General features: G+C 46.4%; 2 protein-coding genes across 9 annotated transcripts in view; one reads left to right on the forward strand and one right to left on the reverse strand.

Annotated features, from left to right (window-relative positions):
• The window catches only part of SGMS1 (sphingomyelin synthase 1), a 316,221-nt gene extending 303,794 nt beyond the window's left edge, over window positions 1–12,427 (reverse strand). For 2 of the 5 annotated variants that reach the window (XM_010379633.2, XM_030940475.1), the window contains exon 1: window positions 12,304–12,427. The gene's annotated coding sequence lies outside the window, so the exon portion shown is untranslated. Of the gene's footprint in view, window positions 1–4,560; window positions 4,623–4,899; window positions 5,342–11,735; window positions 12,008–12,303 lie in introns of those variants that run through there. The other 3 variants (XM_030940476.1, XM_030940477.1, XM_030940478.1) reach the window with 3 other exon arrangements.
• LOC115900355 (translation initiation factor IF-2-like) lies at window positions 12,348–15,315 on the forward strand. 4 transcript variants are annotated; one of them, XR_004059991.1, is made up of 3 exons: window positions 12,348–12,750; window positions 13,097–14,707; window positions 15,257–15,315. XR_004059991.1 is itself a non-coding variant. In XM_030940480.1 (2 exons), exons 1-2 carry the CDS (start codon window positions 12,361–12,363, stop codon window positions 13,148–13,150), a joined length of 444 nt encoding a protein of 147 aa, XP_030796340.1. In that variant the 5' UTR covers window positions 12,348–12,360; the 3' UTR covers window positions 13,151–14,874. The 4 variants fall into 4 exon arrangements, 2 of the variants coding, with proteins under 2 accessions (XP_030796340.1, XP_030796341.1); XR_004059992.1 differs by having other exon boundaries at window positions 13,097–13,438; window positions 15,257–15,307; XM_030940480.1 differs by lacking the exon at window positions 15,257–15,315 and having other exon boundaries at window positions 13,097–14,874.
• Window positions 15,316–20,487: the final 5,172 nt, after the last annotated feature.

Below are 20,487 nucleotides of genomic sequence, written 5' to 3' on the forward strand. Positions count from 1 at the left end.
ACCTTGCCTTCCCAGTTCCTGTTATCCAGAAGACCCTGGGTATCCTGCCATCTTACAAATGGCTCAGAAAGTGCTTTACTACCTCACCAGTGTGCCTGGACAGCCAGCAGCATCTTTCCTCACTGCCCTCACCTGCTCTGCCTCTGTCTCAGATGACCAGGACAGTCTGGCTTGGGCTGAAGGCCGTGGGTCCTCTATACAGACTGTTTCTTTCACAATCCTCTTCTGGTCCCATGGCCTTTTCTCCAGCATCCCAAACATCTCTGCTCTCCAGTCATCCTCCACCTGCCTGTGCACCTTCATCCCTGCTGCTGCCCCCTGCCTTTCCTCCACCCTTCCCTCTCCCCTTCTGGTTTCTTCAGGAGTAAAACATTCCTCTTCTCTGTTGGTCTCAGACACACTGGCACCCCCATCGCCTTCTCCAACTCCTGCCTAAACTGTCAGCCTGTGTCTGTTACGGGGAAAGAAGCTGTGGGCAAAGCCTGCCTTCCCACTCTATCTCCCTCTCCATCCTGATTTCTCCTGCATCTGCTGCTTTCACCCACCTCCCTGCCAGTGGGGTGGGTATCACTTCAGCTAACCCTCCCTACCACTTCCTTAGGGGATAGTTTTCTTGAGGTTTGTTCTCTACCACCCTGCCCCAGGGCTTTTTTCTTCAATCCCTCCATCTCCATCTGTGACTGTTGGGAACTCCCTTCCATATTTAAGCATCTTCCACCTGCCAAGCTTAGCTGAGGATCCTCCACCCCTTAACCTGAGATTTTTTTTATAACATCCCCTGTCTTCATGGATTTACATAGTACACCTGCATGAAACTTTTAAAAGACTGAACATCCACATTTTGCTCCCTTAATGGAGACCGCCTGCCAGAAGGAATATCCATTACAACCTAGGAAATGCAAACAGCTTATTGCTATTTCTATAAAGTGGTCTGGACACAAAATTAAATAGGACTGGGGAAGGTGGTGCTGAAATCAGCTTCTTTTGTTAATGGATAATAAGCAGCTGGAGAAAAGGAGGAGAGGAGGGGAGAGAAAAGAAGAAACTGGAACCACTGAAAACACAAATGAAGGGGAATTTCACACTTAGCCAAAAATTCAAGGAAAATAAAATAAGACCTTGTTTTTAATAGAGTCTTTCTTTTAAAAGCTGATTTATCTTAAAGATAGAAAGTCATTAATCATCTTCAGGTTTTACATTCCTAGCAGGTAGCTAACATTTAGCCACTTTGTTGTTGTTCTGAGACAGAGCCTCGCTCTGCTGCCCAGGCTGGAGTGCAGTGGCTTGATCGCGGCTCACTGCAGCCCCTGCCTCCCGAGTTCAAGCAATTCTCCTGCCTCAGTCTCCTGAGTAGCTAGGATTACAGGCGTGTACCACCATGCCAGGCTAATTTTTGTACTTTTAGTAGAGATGGGGTTTCACCATGTTGGCCAGGCTGGTCTCAAATTCCTGACCTCATAGCCATGTTTTTGAAAAAAAAAATAAATGTAAACAGTCAAGTACTCTTGTAACTCCCCAAGTAGTTTTGAAGTGCAGTCCCAGCCCTGATTCTCCCTTTGGGGGCTGACCACTTATAGCACACATCCTCCTAGGCTTGTCTCTGCTGTCAGGATTATGTCACTAAAAATGCAAACTTCATGTGGCTTTCAACCCTAAAACAAAAGAAAATAAAAACCAAAAAATGCCACTTCTGGCTCCATCTATGCTGACTTATGGTATGGATTCCCTTCTTGCACTCTGCTGTCACAGGGAACCTGGGCAGGTGACCTCTGTCTGGTCATCCCACCCCTGATCCAGGGAAGCTAGGTGTGCAGCTTTGATACTGTACTCACTACTTGGTGATGACATCATCTATGGACATGTCTGTCTCCCCATTAATCCCTCAAAGACCCAGACCCCATCGCACTCATCTCTGTATCTCAAGGCTCATCAGGGGAATTGGCCCATAGGGGACTCTCAACACATACTTACTGCCATTGTCAGCCCTCTGTTACAAAAAGATCAGACTGGAGAGTGTCTCCACACCTGAACAGGCCTCTCTAGCCTCTTCAGTCGGCCCCTGGCAATCCCCCGACCCTCTCTACGCTGCCACATTCCCTCACCAAGCAAACAAGCTGTTACAGGCTCACAGGGTCATGGTAGAGTCCTGATAACTAGCACAGAGAAAAATCTAAACCAGTGTTTCTTCCCAAATACGACTTACTTGTACTGTTCACCTCTGAGTTCTTTCTAAATCCTGAGTTCCTACAAAATATTTAAATTCTAAAAGGTTTTTGTCCCAAGGTTTTATATATGTAACATTTTTCAAATAGGAAAAAATATAGCCTGGATTGCAAGACAGAAAACTTCTGCTATAATAATAACTATTCATACTTCTTGAGAGCTTAGTGTGTGTAGGTGCTGTACTAAGCTTGGTACACATTGTAGCTATGTGACCTCCGCAGCAGCTGGAGGAGAGCTGCACAAAGCTCTTTTTTTCCTATAAACATGGTTTTCTACTATAATTAAACTAGTCAAATAAGATTATCTTCTGCCTCTCCACTGTCAAGCTATGTATCTCAATACACTTTTAATTTGTCTGTGCCTAAATTCCCCCATGGGGATAAGTGGTGAATAGGAAGGGGTTTTTTTGGGCTTTTTTTTTTTTTTTTTTTTTTTTTTTGCCAATGGGAGGGGGAATGAAAGATAACAAAATAAAAATAGATGAGGCCATCTTCCTAAGATGGGATGCACTGATGGCACTCCAAGCTTCTAATGAGTGTTGACTTATATTTCCAAGTTTTCTCTCCACCTTGGGATCATCTCTCCTGAGCCATGCCAGAAACACTGGTGAGCAGGAAAAGCAAGTTTCTGCTCTGGACTGGCTCAGACACCCCTCTGCTGTCCTAGATAAACAGGACCACATGAGTTCAGTTTTTATTTCATGAGGCAGGAAAGCACTTCCAATGTCTAAATCTGAAATCATCCCACCTGACTGTAACTAGAAGTAGGAGCAGCTGGCTCCTCGCTGACGTGGGCACTACTGATGGCAGGGGTTTTCAAAGAGTGGTCCCCAGACCAGCAGCATCACAGCATCCGGGAACGCATTAGACATGTCAACTGCCCACTGCCACCTGCCCCAATCTCTTTGCCTCACAAACTCTGGCAGAGATGGGGCCCAGCCCTGGGCGTTGTAAGCAGCCTTCAAGTGATTCTGATACACACTGAAATCTGAGAGCCACTGGCTTCGCCTGATAAATATCTGAGGTCATGGGAATGCCCTGCTGGGCTAACCTGTGTATTACAATGCTTTACTTAAAGGTACTGGTTCTCCATCAACAGTACCTACTTCTGTTATTTCTGCCACCTGGGAAAGGCCCCAAATGCTAAACTCCAGGGCATTCTTTTTCCTACTTTCTTGGGCAAATTACCTCTGCCCCACTCTCTTCGTCTTCAAAAAAGGGATAATGACAATATCCATTTCATTGGGTCAAGGACTTAGAAAGTGTCTGGCATGCAGTGAGCCATCAACACGCGTGAATTCCTGTGATTCCGACATCTCTGCCAAAAGGTTAATCAGAACTAGGAATACAGCAAAATAAAATCTGCTTCCTGAATGCTTACCACCTGACTTTTTCTCCCCACTCAATTCCAGAGCCCTGAGTGAGGACATCCAGAAATGGCAGAGAATGTACCTGGCTCCACTGTCCTTTCAGCATTTACTTGCTCAGTGTGCAACCTGAGAGCCCTGAATGCCTGCCCACATGTGGAAAAAGCCCATTCTATAAATCTGTACAGCCTCCAACCAGGTCTTTCTGGAAAAAGCCATCCAATTCTGGGGCATAAAGCCTCACACACCTCAAGAGAGGTACAGGAGGAATGTGACGAATATGAACAAAATTTTCATAATAACAGCTAACATTTATGTTGTGGTTATCATGCCAGGCACTCAGTACCTTATAAATGTTAACTTAATATAGTCCCTACAACAACCCTGTAAGATGGCTGCTGTTATGACACCTACCAGAGAGCTAGGGAAACTGAGGCACAGAAGGTTTGCATAATCTGCCTAAGGTCCTACAGCTTCTACATGATGAGGCTGAGATCCAAACCCAGGCTCCAGGGTCAGTGCTCTTCACGACTGTACTGTAAGACAGAGCTATTGCTTATCTAGGTATCTTCTAACTGTTTATCACTAATCCCACAGCACTGATTTTGAGATACTTACGTTTGGGCACAATATCCACTGTCATGGGATTCAGTACTGGGCCCTCAAGGTCTCCAACAGAAATAATAATTCTACTTGGTTTCTCCAGCCCCTTCTCCCCCCTCCCCAAACAAGTGCCACCCAAGCCAAATCAAAACTTCACAGAGCAGGATTTCTCTCCTCTTGTAACTCCCCTGGCACTGCACCACTTCACCCCTAATTATATACCATCTGTCACATAGAGTTCCCTAATTGTTTCTTGTATATTAGCCTTTTCTTCCCCACTCGACTGTAAAATTCTTTGGAAGTACCCATACTTTTTGTGAAACCCAATAAAACTAGGCAGAAACATAGGCTTGCAAATGTAGACTTACCATTACACTTTCACTGGCTGGCTAATTTACTTTGCTTTTCTGGCTCTTCTTTATTATCAACCCTTAAAAACAGATAAAAGTATTAAGTTTATGAGATTTATTTTATTTACTTTTTGAAACAGGGTCGTGCTCCGTTGTTCAGGCTAGAGTACAGTGGCGTGGTCATAGCTCATCACAGCCTCAACCTCCAGGCTCAAACGAGCCTCCCACATCAGCGGCCCCCTCCCCCGCCCCAAGGAGCTGGGACTACAGGTGCACACCACCACAAATGGCTAACTTTATTTATTTATTTATTTATTTATTTATTTATTTATTTATTTAGTAAAGACAGGGACTCACCGTGTTGCCCAGACTGGCCTCAAACTTCTGAGCTCAAGCGATCCTCCCACCTCGGCCTCCCAAAGTGTTGGGACTACACGTGTGAACTACCATACCCAGCCAGTTTATACTATTTAAAACCAGCATTAGGGGAGATATTCCACCAACATAACCTAAGCAACAACTCTGTTTCAGGATCTGTACTCCAAGCATCTCCTACATTATCTTTTAAACCCTTCAGCAGACTCCATAAGGGGGATGTTATTATCCCAGTTACAGGAAAGAGGAACCTGGGCCTACCAGTGGTGAGTAATTTCACCAGTGTCATTACAGGTTGATGAATGAAGGAAGGTTTTAAAAGATCTGTCCCAAAAACCCCTATTAGCCTCCCTCTAATGTGGGGACTGAGGTGCCAAGATTCAAACTGTCCTCAAAGCAACCTTCATAAAAAATGTTATCATGACAGAGAAAATTTGAAATTCTATTAAAAAGTCATTTTAAAAAGATGAACTGATGACCATGTTCATGGATAGAATTACAGTAAGACAGAAAATTTTACAATATTAGACAGAAAAATCATATTATATATTCAATGCAATGCCCATCATACTTTCCTAACTTTGCTGAGAACTTAATAAGCATTCCAAAAGCATATGGAAGTATAAAGATCCACAGATAACCAAGTCAAAGTCTAAAGAAAAGTAGGGGCTCACTCTGCCATATAAAACACACTGCAAAGCTATAATAAAAAAAAATGGGGGCGTGGGCATAGAAACAGACAGATGACTGGTATCCGTATGTTGCACGTAATGGGGAGTTTCAGTTTTGGGTGATAAAAAATGTTCTGGAAATGCATAATGGTGACAACAGTGTAAATGTACTTAATGCCACTGAATTATACACTTAAAATGGTTAAATGATAAATTTTATGTGTATGTTATCATAATTTTAAAAGATTTTTAAAAATCAATATATTGAATGAAAGGAGCTAGACACAAAATGGTAGTATACTGTATGGTCCATTTATATAAAATTCTAGAAAACACAAACTTATCTACAGTGACAGCATATCAGTGGTTGCTTAAGTCTGGGGACAAAGGGATGGATGGATTACAAAGGGGTGCAAGGGCAATTTTGGGGTGATGGAAATGCTCTGTATCTTCATTGTGATGGTTTCAGTTATGTACATCTGTCAAAAGTAATCAAGCTGTACATTTTGAATGGATTTAGTTTACATACATAAGTTACAACTCTTATTTTTATTTATTTATTTATTTATGAGACAGGGACTCACTCTGTCACCCAGGATGGAATGCAGTGACGCAGTCTGAGCTCACTGCAAACTCCGCCTCCTGAGCTCAAGCAATCCTCCCACCTCAGCCTCCCCAGTAGGTAGGACTACACCAATTAACCAGGCTAACTTTTGTATTTTTTGTTCAGACAGGGTATTGACCAGGCTGTTCTTGAACTCCTGGGCTCAAGCAATCCACCTGCTTCAGCCTCCCAAAATGCTGGGATTACAGGTGTGAGCCACTGTGCCTGGCACTGGCTTAATTTTTTTTTTTTTTTTTTGGTAGAGACAGGGTCCTTCTATGTTGCCCAGGCTGGTCTTGAACTCCTGGACTCAAACAATCCTCCCACCTCAGCCTCCCAAAGTGCTGGGATTATAGGCGTGCGCCACCATGCCCAGCTTTAATAACTCCTAATAAAGTTGAAAAAGTAAACTAATGTGTGTATGTGGGGACCTGAGGCATGATAAAAGTGGCTCCACAAAACTATATGAAGGAAAGAATACACTGTTTAATAGATGATTTAGGAAAACTGTCTCACAAAACGGAAAGGAAAAAATTAATGTGAGATTCCTATGTTTTCCCATATACAAAGATGAACCTCAAAGAGAATAAAGCCCTCAATGTGAAAGGTAAAACTGGAAAGCTGACAGAATACAGAATATCTTTGTAATCTTGGGGTAAGGAAGAACATCTTAAGACTCTTAAAGTGCAACCTAAGGCAAAAATTAATGGATTGTGGCTATATCAAAACAAAAATGTCACAAAGTTACCATTGACAAAGTTGATAAACAGATGACAGGATGGGATTAACATCTAGAATATATCAAAAAAAAGTCTGCAAATCAACACATTAGGAAAAGCAAGTATGGCTAGTCAAATAAATTATAATCACTGACGAATATATTAAAAGAGTTCAAATTCACTAAGAAATCATGTAAGTTCACAAAAAAAACAACGAGATCCCACTTTATGGCCACCAAACACTGGTAAAACTAGAAAGTTGGTTAATAACAAACTTGAGCAAGAACGTGGGGAATCAGGAACCATTGTGCACTGATGTGGAGCAGAAAGCAGCTGAGCAAGTCTGCAGAGTAATTTAGAGTGTTTAGTAAAAACAGATTGTTTGTACACCATTACTCAGCCATTCCTCTCCTAAGTATATACCCTTAGAGCAGTGGTTCTCAAACTTTCCCATGTATCAGAATCTCCAGCCTGGGCATGCTGAAGCACAGTTTAGGGTTTCTGATTCAGGAACTCTAGAATGTTGGGACCCAAGAATCTGCATTTCTAACAGTTCACAGTTGATGCCGATGCTTCCAGGTGTGGACCATACTTTTTAGAACCACTACCCTAGGGATATTCTCAACTCGATCATTAAGAAAATGCACACAGACCCAGCTACTCAGGAGGCTGAGGTAGGAGAATCTCTCGAGCCCAGGAGGCAGAGGCTACAGTGAGCCAAGATCGCGCCACTGTACACCTGCCTGGGCGACAGAGCGAGATACTGTCTCAGAAAAAAAAAAAAAAAAAAGGAAAAGAAAAAAAGAAAGAAAATGCATACAGGATGTTTGCTAGTGGTAGCAGGAGTAGAGGTGAGTTAAGCATCCATCATTAGGGAAATGGGTAAGTAAAAGTAGGAGACACACAAAAGACCAGCCCTACAAAGCAGCAGTCAAGGCAATGCACTAGATAAACCTACGCTAACAGGGATCTCACAAATAAAATGTTAAGGTTCTTTTGACTTTTATGAATGCCTGCAAATTTCCATAATAAAAGCTCTAATGTTGAATAAAAAAAGAATGAAATCTATAGCATAGAACCACTTATGTAAACTAAAAACAAACAAAATAACTCAACATCTTTAACAAGGATACAGACATATGCAAGAACATATCCTGCACTGGAGAGAAGGCTCCTCTGAGGGAGAGGGGCCTGGGGTGGGGTGGGAGGGGAATGAAGGAAAAAAACATATGACAAGCAAGGGGCTTTTTTGCACAGTGAGGATCCTGTGCCAAGAACTGGAATGTGAGCTCAGCTCTCAGCACCAGGAGTCTAAAAGGTAAATCACCCAAATTCTCTAAATCTCCACTCACCTGCATTTACCTATAATGGTTGCTTCAGTTAAAGTCCCCGTGGCTTTACATCATTAAGGGGGCAGATCAGCATGTCACTGAGAGTGGAGGGGAATCTTTCTCAATACCAGCTTGGGATGATTTCAGGTCCCCAAAATCAAACCTGCTACTGAGCCCTGGATTTTCCTTTTGACATATTAGTTTAAAATGACACTAGTGCTCTTGGCTTTTGGCAGAGTGTGTGTGTCTGTTTCTCCGTGTCTTTCCCTTTCCGTCTGTGTGAGTCTCTGTGTCTGTGGATCTGTGTGCGACTGCATGTGTGTGTTGTGTTTATCTGTGGAGATAGAGGACTAGGAGAACAGCAAAGCATTCCAGTGGAGCCTGAACCACACTTACTCATCATCACCATTCAATGCAGCTTTACTGAACCCCGGAAGTCACAGTTATAAAACCCAGCTACCTTCCTGGGGCTCCGCCCACCCTTCTCTCCCTTTCTTCACTCTCTCCTCCCCAACATCCAATGCTGCCTCCTAACTCCCACATCCAAGTGGGCTGATCCAAAATAAGGTCCTTTTGTGACTGGGTAGCTTAATGGAGGTAACAACCTTTACAGGGATGCTCTTAGAGAGGAGAAACAGCCATTTATATTCCTGACCAAAAGCCTGTAATAGGAAAGCCAAAAATCTTGAAGACCAGGATGTCATAAAAGTTCTTCCAGAAGAGACTGTTATGGCTATAGCTACCATCCAAAAAAGGCAAAGCCATCTATAACATGTTATACCCTCACAAGGACACAAGGGCCACAGCTCTTTCCAAGAGCCACTGAATAGTTTGCCATATGAAGTGGTGGGAAAGTGTATGTGGCAATCAAAAAATAAAAATCACCACTGATCAAATTTGTGTGAGAAAATGCAACAGATTCTTCTGACAGGATTGCTCTAAAAAGCAAGCTCATGCCAAGGAAGTATACCTTTAGGGGAAGAAGAAATACCTAAACAATTGGAGGAAGGAACAGATAGTGATGGTAAAGGGCAGAATGAATTGGCAGCACACTCATGCCTCCCTCCTAAAGACCAGGGCATTGATCCCTGTGTGCAAACAATCCAGAACTTTTATTCCCAAAATACTCTTTCAGCTTTTCTATAACAGCACTTTTCAGAGTTTTCTTGAAATGTTATGTATAAAATGAAGTTTTGTAAGTTAAAGCACATTTGACAAGCAACAGGAGCACTTTTTAGTAAAAAAAAAAAAAAAAATCTGCCAGGTGCAGTGGCGCACACCTGTAATTCCAGCACTTTGAGAGGCCAAGGCGGTAGGATCACTTGAGCCCAGGAGTTTGGGACCAGCCTGGGCAACACAGCAAAACCCTATGTCTACAAAAAGTAGCTGGGCTTGATGGTGCGTGCCTGTAGTCCCAGCTACTTCAGAAGCTGAGGTAAGAGAATCACCTGAGCCTGGAGAGTTCAGGGCTGCAGTGAGCCCAGATTGTACCACTGCACTCCATCCTGGGTGACAGAACAAAACCCTGTCTCAAAAGAAAAACAAACAAAACTGATGGCTATACTTAGGAGTCAAGAATCCATTTGGTTTTCATGACATATGTTAACAAAGCACACCATTTTTCCAGCTGAAATGCAGGATCTGCCACAAGTTTGAAAATTAATAAATTTAACCAGAAAAGTAATAGAATCAAGTTTTCAAGCTAAAATTGAATGTCTATGGTCCACACAGGCAATCATGTCTTATGAAAACATAAACATTCTTTAAATGTCAATGTGCAAAGGCATTGATGCATATATTTTATTCTAACCATATTAATACAGACTTAAAAATAGTTGACGAACATGGTGAATACTGGTAAACTCTTCTGTTATGAAGAATTTTTAAAATTTCAGCTGCAGAGGCATGTACTGAGTACTAAGACATTGTGCAAGATGCTAGAAATCCTCCAATGAGTAAGATACTGGTTTAATAACCGTGTCCCTCTGATGTCAATTTAATACATCTCTGGAGTTAATGTCTTTTATTAAAAAGTTTCCAGATATTTCAAATAGCTCACTATCATCACCAAAGAATTGCAGAAATATATCGTATTAATTTACTAAAAACATAAATTTCTATTCTGTGAAGCAGAAATGGAAGGAAAGGCCATTTCACTGCTTTACATATCACTATCCACTTTCTGCAGAATAACTACTTAAACTGCATGGCGGCAGTGGCCACCCCCCTGCTACCCAGCAGGTCACAGAGATGGAGAGACTCAAAAACATGCTATATATTGCTGTATATTTTAAGAGGCGCAGTAAGGAAACTCGAAAAACCAGGGCCTCCAGAGCTAAACAGGAAGCAAGATAAGGCAAGTGAGCTGCCACAGGCAGAAGGCAGCTCCTGGAGGTTCCCCCAAAGCTGGCGCCTCCGACAGCAGGCACAGGCTGCTGCTTGCTTGCTTGCTTGCTTGCTTGCTTCTTTGCTTGGCCACGGCATGTCTTCAGAGCTGGAAAGCTGCCACCTGCTGAATCACCAAACATCCCTGGGCTTCCCTTGGAGCACTGACCAGACAGGCACCCATCCCCCGCTGCCTTAGCCCGTGGACATTTCACACCCCGACCAATGAAACGCCCCGCCCTCTCCCCTTCTGCACAGGCCAAAACAGCCACCAACCCCGTTCCATCTGGGCAGCTCTAGGCAACTCCCATCACGTTCCTACGTCACCAGTCCCACTCCTCTCCTTCGGCCCACTCAGTACCCCCTGAATGTTCAACCCCCAGTGCCAGGAAGCGTGGGGAGTTCACAGTACAGCACATCAGACATTCGCCACTTCCACATCCAGGGAACCAACCAGAAACATCCCCAAACCTGAAAGCAAAATAACCTGTCCAAACAGCTTTAAAGGTCCAGGAAGGTAAATGTCAAGTGAGCTAAAATAGTCGACAGGCCCCAGAACATAGAAAATAAACTTCCCTTTCAGAAAGCAGCCTTCACTTGGTTTCGCAAGCGTGTACCGCTGAAGTCTGCACTGTTTGAAGGTGAAAAGAAACATCTGAGAAGCACCTGCCTGGATCATCTTCGCTCCCTCCGGCCATGACAACCCTCCTCCCGATTTCTACTTCGCGGCACCAAAGAGGAAAGCAGCATTCACCAGAACCCTGCTGGCTGAATCCGTTAGCTGGACTATGGCACTCTACCCGGCCCACGGGAGGATGCCACAAGCCCGAGTTCGGGTTAAGACGGTGGGAGAGGCAGCCGCTGCTGCCGCTGTTTTGCCCTTGACACGTCGCTGGGGGATAGCGCAGACCCCCTCTCTCACGGAAAAGCCGTGTCCTGGAGAGACTGTCCAGTTCTGGGCTGCGCCGATGCCCCTCCAGGCCTTGCCCCTAAACGTCCCCGCCCAGCGGGGGCAGCCCTGCGGGGTCTCAGAGCCGCCCGCGGGCCTAGGGGGCTGTTACGTGGCCTGGGGAGAAGGGGCCCGCTCCTCGGGGAGGGGGAGTCCCACCTGTTTCGTCGTCAGGAGGCATCGAGGGGCCACTGTGGGGGAATCCCGAAACAGTGGGCGCCTGGCCGGCTGCGATCTGGCCCGAAGGTACCAACTGTCACACCGCCACCTAGGCTGTGGGGGTGGGGCCGTGACTGGAGCCGGCCCCTGGGGGGGTCTCCGGAACCCCGGTGGGCCACTGCCCAAAGTCTCCTCGCCTCCCGATCGCCCCAATCCGACACTAGGCAGCCTTCCAGCCCGCACGCAGTAGCTCTTAAAAGATGCCCACTGACGCCTCCTCCTTCCTCCCCGCCCCAACTTAGCCGGGGAGCCCCGCCGGCGGCCCGCCCCCTCCGAGCCCGGATCCCGGCCGCCGGACCTCCCTGCTGTGCCCACCCCCGGGGAGCAGCAGCTCTGGGGGAGTGCCCGCCAGGTACGCGCGCGGCACCGCGCGGGCTGCGCTCACGCCCCCTCGCCCCAGGGCAGCCTGCCCGCCGCTCCCCGGCATAAGGCCGGACCCGCGAGACAGGTGTCCGACCGGCCCCCGCGATCGCGAGGCCGGCTCTCTGTCCCGTCCCCCACGACTCACTTGCACTGGAGTCGCGGCAGCAGCCGGAATTCCGCTCGCGGAGCCCCCCGCCGCGGAATGAAATCCGGGGCAGGGCAGCGTCGGGGCTCCGCACCCCAATCGCGCTCTCCGACCGGCTCCCTAGGCGCGAGGGGAGAGCAGTCTGCCCTAGCCGGTCCTTCTCACTCCCGACCTGTCCGCCGCCCGCCGCCCGCCGCCGCTGTCCCGCTGGTGCGAACGCTTCCGACTTGCCACCGCGAGCCTCCCGGGCTGCCGAGCATGCCCAGTCCGCGGCCCAAGCCGTCCCGGCTTCCCGCGCCACGCGACTCCGCTCCTCCGGGTGTTCGCGGCGGCCGAGGGGGGGGCGGGACGGCCGGGCAGGGTCCGCAGGGGGATCCTCCCAGGACCGAGCGGGACCCCCGAACCAAGGGACAGTTGCGGTTTGGACCCCTTGAATTTTACTTTCAAGTAATGGGAAACGGAGAAGGCGGGCGCTTTCCCCAGCGTTTTTAGGGGCCCACTAAGTAAGGCCGGGCGGGAGCCAGGTTTTACAATCAGGGACGGTAAATCCCTTGGGGCAGGGCCGGAGACGGGAGCTGCTAGAGCTGGTCACAAAGCAGGGTACGCAAACTCAGCTTGCTGGAAGCCAGGCACGAGTTTGCGAACTACTCCTGGATTCCCTTTCCCACCTAGCCCAAGAGCTGCGACACTTGGGATTAACGCCTGATGGATCATTCATAGGAAACGACCGACCAGACTATCAGGCCCATTTTCAAACCTCTAACCATAGACTCTCATCTTTCTCCCACAACAGAAAATAAAGCCTCGGGCGACGCCTGGGAGTGTAAGGGAGGCGCAAGAGCTCTAACCGCCAGAGGTGAAAACTCCGGCTGCGTCAGAGCCGCCCCGCTCCGCTTGGGCCCCACCTCCCGCCGCCCCTCCGAGCTGCGGCGAAAACCTGGAGAGCGGCGAGGCCGGGGCCGGAGCCCGCGCATGCCCAGTAGCCCCACCTGGTGCGGGTCGCGCGAAGGTTTTCCTCTGCTCACCTAGTGGAGCCTCAGCGGCCAAGTTAGGGTGGACAGCGGGGAGAGCTGGCCTTCCCGCCCCGACGCCCGCCCTGCCTGGCCGGCCCGCGCCGCACCTCGGTGGCCTAGAGGTAGCCCGAGGCCGTCCCTCCCGCGGGGTCGGGGACTTGGCGAGCGGGGGAGGGGGCGCGCGACGGGCTCGGCGTGACACGTGACTGTCCGCGGCGCTTCGGGCAGCCATCTTCCGCCCGGCCATCGGGCCGCGGGCGCTCGGAACCGACCCGGGAGCTGCCGGAACGGGAGCGAACGCCGTCCTCTCCCGCCACGCCCTCCCGTCGGGCTCCCGGTGCCGGGCTCTGGCCTCCGCTCGGCACTTGCCTCCGCCTCGCCTTGGGGTACGGGAGTCCTGCACCGACTCCTGGCTTGCCCAGAGGACAGGTTCTCGCCCGGGCCAGAAGCAAACTGGGGCGAAATTGAGACAGCAAAACTCCGGTGGCGCAGGACCCCAGCTTTTCCCCAGAGGCGGAAGTTGGCGAGGGAGTCTTCTTCCGTTATCCAGCGAGAGCGCTGCTCCGGCTGCCTCCCGGTTCTAACCTAATCCCTGCAGAGGAGTGATGTACCGGCAGGGACGTTGGACAGAGGCCGTGCTCTTCCCTGCGGCGCATACCCCGCGGCCCCTGCTGGTGGGCAGCTGCGATGGTGCTGATGTTCATAGTGAACATTTATTGAGGGCCTGCCTCGAGTCCCTTGGGTTTCCTGGTGTCTCGGGACCTGCCGCGTCACTGTCACCCTCGAATTTGTTAGAAATGCACGTTTTCGGCCCCACATAGACCTACAGAACCAGCAGCTGCGGGTGGGGTCCTGCAATCTGATTAACAAAGCCCTCCAGGTAGTTGTCATGGACGCCTCTATATTTCAGCTAAGCAGTCCATTTTAATAAGCTGGGCAGTGAAAATTTCCATAGTTTTCCCCAAAGCACAGTGAGGAGTCAGGGATTCAAAAAGAGGCAATCTGCCCCAATGCAGGCGTTTTATTGCACCCTCCACTCCTGGCTCCTCTGGCTTTTTAGCCTTTAAGACGCAGTACTGCTCTTCTCAGGAAAATTAGGAAGGGACATTTGTCACATACGTTTGTCAAGTACGGCTTTAAAATAACTGAAATTCAGTTCAACTGCATGTTTTGAGTATCTACTGGGGGAAAGGCTCTGAAGTATAGTAGCCCTACTGGTTATTTTTGTCAGTTTGCACCTAAAAGGTGAAAGGAAGGCTTGCTTTCTTGTGATGTAAATTTTTTCAAACTAAGCGAGTGCCAGAAAACTGCTGGCTGATTTCTCTCCCGTGTTGGTTTCTCTCCCGTGCTATCCAGAACGTGCTGTAAGCTTTGAACTTCCTGAAACTCAAGTAAGCATCTGGTCTTTGATGTACTTTAAAATGCACCCCACCCCCCGCATGCAAGATAACTAAATTTTTCAAAATATTAATACTTCTTGAATGTAAATGGTGTGTCTAGGGTACTGGCATAATTTTTTTTCTAATTTTCCGTTTGTTTGAAATGTTTCATAATAAAATCCTTTTAAATTTTTTTCATGAGTAATTTTAGGAGGATATATGTAGCACATGGAAAAAAGCAGGGCATAGAAGTATTTCCACTTTAATTTCAGTTTCATAAAATAATTCAGAGAGGAAAAAGTCATAAATACACCATACATAAAAATAAAAGCATAAATAAATACAGAAAGAAATCTAAAAAGAAATCACCATAGCAGTAAAAGTAAATTCTGAGTGAAGTGACTTTAAGAGAGTTGCCCCTCTTTGAAATTATATTTAGTTATGGTCCGTAAGTCACTATTATTTGTAACCAAAAAAAAATTTTTTTAATAAAAATAATTCTCCTTCTTCAGTCCATCCAGTCCTAAAGAATTTTTATCAGTGCCCTTTTTTTTTCTTCAGAGTCTCTCTGTCACCCAGGCTGGAGTACAGTGGCACCATCACAGCTCCCTGCAGCCTTGACTTCTACAGCTCCAGTGATCCTCCACCCTCAGCCTCCTGAGTATCTCAGACCACAGGTGCAAGGCACCATGCCCAGCTAAATTTTGTATTTTGGGCGGAGGGGGTTTCATCATGTTGCCCAAGCTGGTCTTGAACCCCTGAGCTCAAGTAATCCGCTGGCGTCGGCTTCCCAAAGTGCTGAGATTATAAGCATGTGCCTGGCCTACCAGTGTATTTCTTAGGAAAATTTTAATAAACATCATATTGTTGGATTGCAAAATTTTTGGATTCTCAAGTACACAGAATATCATGAATTAGGTTGCTGTCAAGACAACTAGGAAACAAAAATGAATCACCTCCAAGTCACAATCTGTCATTAGAAATCATGTTAAAAATAATACTAAGAGCAAATACTGAGGCAAATGCTTCACTTGCCCGAACAGCTATTCTGAAGTAAGTGGTTTGGTTCCAAATGAATGACTTTTCTACCTTTAGAAGGTAAACCACCTGATTTAAAATGTGGTTTTATTCAGTGGACCTTTCAGCAGTAGCCATCGCTCACCATTGAGAAGGCGGGCCTCTCCCACCAACTTAATTTTTGTAGGTCTATCTTTCACCCTCTAGCATACGTCTTACTAAGGCATCTGAAGTACTTGCTACTTCGTACTCATGGGATCCAATGATGATCACATAATGTCATCAATAGAGTGGGCCAGTGTGATGTTTTGTGGAATGTCGGAACAATCAAGATCACTTCAGACTATTATGGCAGTGAGCAGGAAAACTAATGGAGCCCGTATCAACACTGGGAAGACATACTGTTGGCCCTGTTGGGTAACAGCAAATCACTTCTGATGGACCTTGCAAATTAGTATGGAGGAAAAGGCATTAGCAAGGTAAATAAGTGCATACCAAATGTCAGATCTTCCCCAGCTGCATACCAATGTGTTCATCGGTGCCAATAAAGGTACTACTTCTGGGAGAGCAGCTGAAATTGGAGTCCCCATCTGATTACATTTATGACATTCCATAGTCATTCTTCAAGATTCATCTGTCTTCTGCACAGCCTAAACTGGTGAATTAAATAGGAGATGTTATAGGTATCACTACCAACAACCTGTAGTCAAAGTTCAGATAGTGCTCTGGAAGCAAGGAGGCTTTTGTTTCTATCCATGGAAATTTGTCTCAATGGGATCCAGAGCCACGTAACCTAAGTAACAGGAGCAAGACCTTAGGAGCCCCCGCTTAGCCCTTTAAACTCTTCTGGCCAACCTGGGTTCCAAACCAAGGCTAACCAAAAAAACTAGCCAAAGACAACAAAGGTCATTCCAAGTATTTGCCCCGAGGCTTAGATCTGATAATACTCAACGTTCTGTGCTCATTCCTATGTTCCTGGCTAGGATTCCTGGCTTTAGTAACTGCTTGGCTTCTCCTCTTCATCGACAAAAAATTGGAATTTATTTGAAGATACCAGGGTAGAACAGGGATGCAGCTGAGGCTCAGGATGAGATGGGAACCAGGAACTGGAGTATTGAAAGGAACCCAGAAAGTCTCCCTCTGTCTCCTCTGCATTTCTATTTATTCTCTCCCTGTGGTTTCTGGCTTTTTGCCTTCAGTTCCATGAAATGACCACTTGAGAGCTCCCAAGTTGTTAATCTCTTCCAGAGAGTAGCAAGAACAACCCTACCTGTATTCATTAACCCTCTTGTCTAGTTGAATGCTATTCCCCCAGATTCCCACTGGTCACTTAATCTTACTAATATTTCAAGGTCCATCTCCAATTTCACCTTTGTTTTGTATACAAATGATCATAACAGCTTTATTTATAACAGCCCCAAACTGGAAACAACCCAAGTGTCCATCAGTAGGTCAATGAATCTATTCAATGAAGTAGTACTCAGCAATGAAAACCACAAAAACGAAAACTCTTGACACATGCTACCACGTGAATGAATCTCAAAATAATTATACTGAGTAAAATAAGGCTGACCAAAAAACGGATACATATTGTATGATTCAATTTGCATAGAATTCTAGGACAGGCAAACTAATATTAGAGCAAAAGGGCACTTGGGGATGATGGGTCTGATTCTCACCTTGATCACGGTGACAGTTTTATGCAGGGTATACATATGCCAACACACTGTACACTTTAGATATGTGCAGTTTATTGGGTGTCAAGTATACCTCAGTAAAGCTAAAATTAAAATATTAATGGGCTCCACATTCTGGAGACACTGGCAGTAGAACTATTATTTTCACCTTGAAATATTTGGCAAAAGTGTTTTGAACTTTATCTTCACAGTTGTAGCAAGGAAACCAAAAGGTATAAACATTCACTGATGGAAAAACAATGTCATAAAGTCATCCCAGTATCTGTGGGGAGTTGGATACCAAAATCCTCAGATGGTCAAGTCCCTGGTTTAAAAAAAGGTACAGTATTTGCATATAACCTACCCATATCCTCCTGTATACTTTAAATCATCACTAGATTACTTATATGACCCAATACAATGTAATTGCTGTGGGAATAGTTGTTATACTGTATTCTGTAGAGAATAATAAGAAAAAAAAGTATACATGTTTGGTACAGATGCAATTTTTTCTTAAATATTTTTGATCTGTAGTTGGTTGATGTGGAACCCACAAATACAGCAGCAAGCTGACTGTATATACTAAGAAAAATTACAAAGTGAAAATGAGGAATCTCATTTGGTAAATGAAACCAAATCTAACATATTTCTCAACAATGAATAAAACCACTTGAGTGTCAAATATTTGGTGTCTGACAGCCGTCTCTTTCCTGCATATTGCTGTGGTTTACAACAGTGGTGCCCTTGGGTTTAGAAACCTGAACTATGGTCTTCAGTTGTTCCCAAAGCTCCTCTATCAGAGGCCCAGACACTCCAAGAAGCAAGTAACTTTCCTTGACTGGTATCAGACTCCTGGATGGCTGTGTTTGTGCATATTCCACCATCAACAATAAGAAGGGCACCACTTTCTTCAAGAAAGGGACCTTGCAAAGAACTGACTGCCTCAGATGGACTATCTTTGAGTTCATCTTGTTCTGAATCTGAGTCTGAGTCTTCATTTCCAGATGTCACAGTGCTGTCTGAGTCCTCCGAATCACTTGCCTCAGAGCTAGAGCAAAGTTTCTGCTGCCCAGAAACTGAATGGGCTGCTTTTAATGCAGATTCTTCCTCCAGGACAAGAAGTGCTGCTGCTTCTAGTTCTTCCAGTTCTAACCCCAACTGGGCCTTTGTAAGGGAGACTTCCTTTAAGGCTTCTGCAAGAGCTGCCAACGTTTTGGATTTGACTTTCTGAATCCACACACAGTAGTCTGAGATGCAAAGATTATTCAGTATATATGCTGGGTCGTTTTCCTGAAAAATTTTGTGAATATGCAGGAGACACTTTAAAACTGCACTTTTGGGAACGGGAGCAAGATGGCCGAATAGGAACAGCTCCAGTCTCCAACTCCCAGCGCGAGCGACACAGAAGACCAGTGATTTCTGCATTTTCAACTGAGGTACTGGGGTCATCTCACTAGGGAGTGCCGGACAATTGGTGCTGGTCAGCTGCTGCAGCCTGACCAGCGAGAGCTGAAGCAGGGCGAGGCATCGCCTCACCTGGGAAGTGCAAGGGGGAAGGGAATCCCTTTAACTAGCTAGGGGAACTGAGACACACAACACCTGGTAAATCGGGTAACTCCCACCCCAATACCGCGCTTTAAGCAAAAGGGCACACCAGGAGAATATATCCCTCACCTGGCCGGGAGGGTCCCACGCCCACGGAGACTCCCTCATTGTTAACACAGCAGTCTGCGGCGATCTAACCGCAAGGCAGCAGCGAGGCTGGGGGAGGGGCGCCTGCCATTGCTGAGGCTTAAGTAGGTAAACAAAGCTGCTGGGAAGCTTGAACTGGGTGGAGCTCACAGCAGCTCAAGGAAACCTGCCGGTCTCAATAGACTCAACCTCTGGGGGCAGGGCTCAGCTAAACAACAAAAGGGGAAGCAGCAGAGGCCTGTGCAGACGTGAAGGACTCTGTCTGACAGCTTTGAAGAGAGCAGTGGATCTCTCAACACGGAGGTTGAGATCTGAGAAGGGACAGACTGCCTGCTCAAGTGGGTCACTGACCCCTGAGTAGCCTAACTGGAAGACATCCCCCACTAGGGGCAGTCTGACACCCCACACCTCACAGGGTGGAGTACACCCCTGAGAGGAAGCTTCCAAAGTAAGAATCAGACAGGTACACTCGCTGATCAGCAATATTCTATCTTCTGCAACCTCTGCTGCTGATACCCAGGCAAACAGGGTCTGGAGTGGACCTCAAGCAATCTCCAACAGACCTATAGCGGAGGGTCCTGACTGTCAGAAGGAAAACTATCAAACAGGAAGGACACCTATACCAAAACCCCATCAGTACGTCACCATCATCAAAGACCAGAGACAGATAAAACCACAAAGATGGGGAAAAAGCAGGGCAGAGAAGCTGGAAATTCAAAAAATAAGAGCGCATCTCCCCCTGCAAAGGAGCGCAGCCCATCGCCAGCAACAGATCAAAGCTGGTCAGAGAATGACTTTGACGAGATGACAGAAGAAGGCTTCAGTCCATCAAACTTCTCAGAGCTAAAGGAGGAATTACGTACCCAGGGCAAAGAAACTAAAAATCTTGAAAAAAGAGTGGAAGAATTGACAGCTAGACTAATTAATGCAGAGAAGGTCATAAACGAAATGACAGAGATGAAAACCATGACACGAGAAATACGTGACAAATGCACAAGCTTCAGTAACCGACTCAATCAACTGGAAGAAACAGTATCAGCAATTGAGGATCAAATGAATGAAATGAAGCGAGAAGAGAAACCAAAAGAATAAAGAAAAAGAAATGAACAAAGCCTACAAGAAGTATGGGATTATGTAAAAAGACCAAATCTATGTCTGATTGGGGTGCCTGAAAGTGAGGGGGAAAATGGAACCAAATTGGAAAACACTCTTCAGGATATCATCCAGGAGAACTTCCCCAACCTAGTAGGGCAGGCCAACATTCAAATTCAGGAAATACAGAGAACGCCACAAAGATACTCTTCGAGAAGAGCAACTCCAAGACACATAATTGCCAGATTCACCAAAGTTGAAATGAAGGAAAAAATCTTAAGGGCAGCCAGAAAGGTCGGGTTACCCACAAAGGGA

This window comes from Rhinopithecus roxellana, chromosome 11, assembly GCF_007565055.1.
Source record: "Rhinopithecus roxellana isolate Shanxi Qingling chromosome 11, ASM756505v1, whole genome shotgun sequence".
In the NCBI taxonomy this organism is placed as follows: domain Eukaryota; kingdom Metazoa; phylum Chordata; class Mammalia; order Primates; family Cercopithecidae; genus Rhinopithecus; species Rhinopithecus roxellana.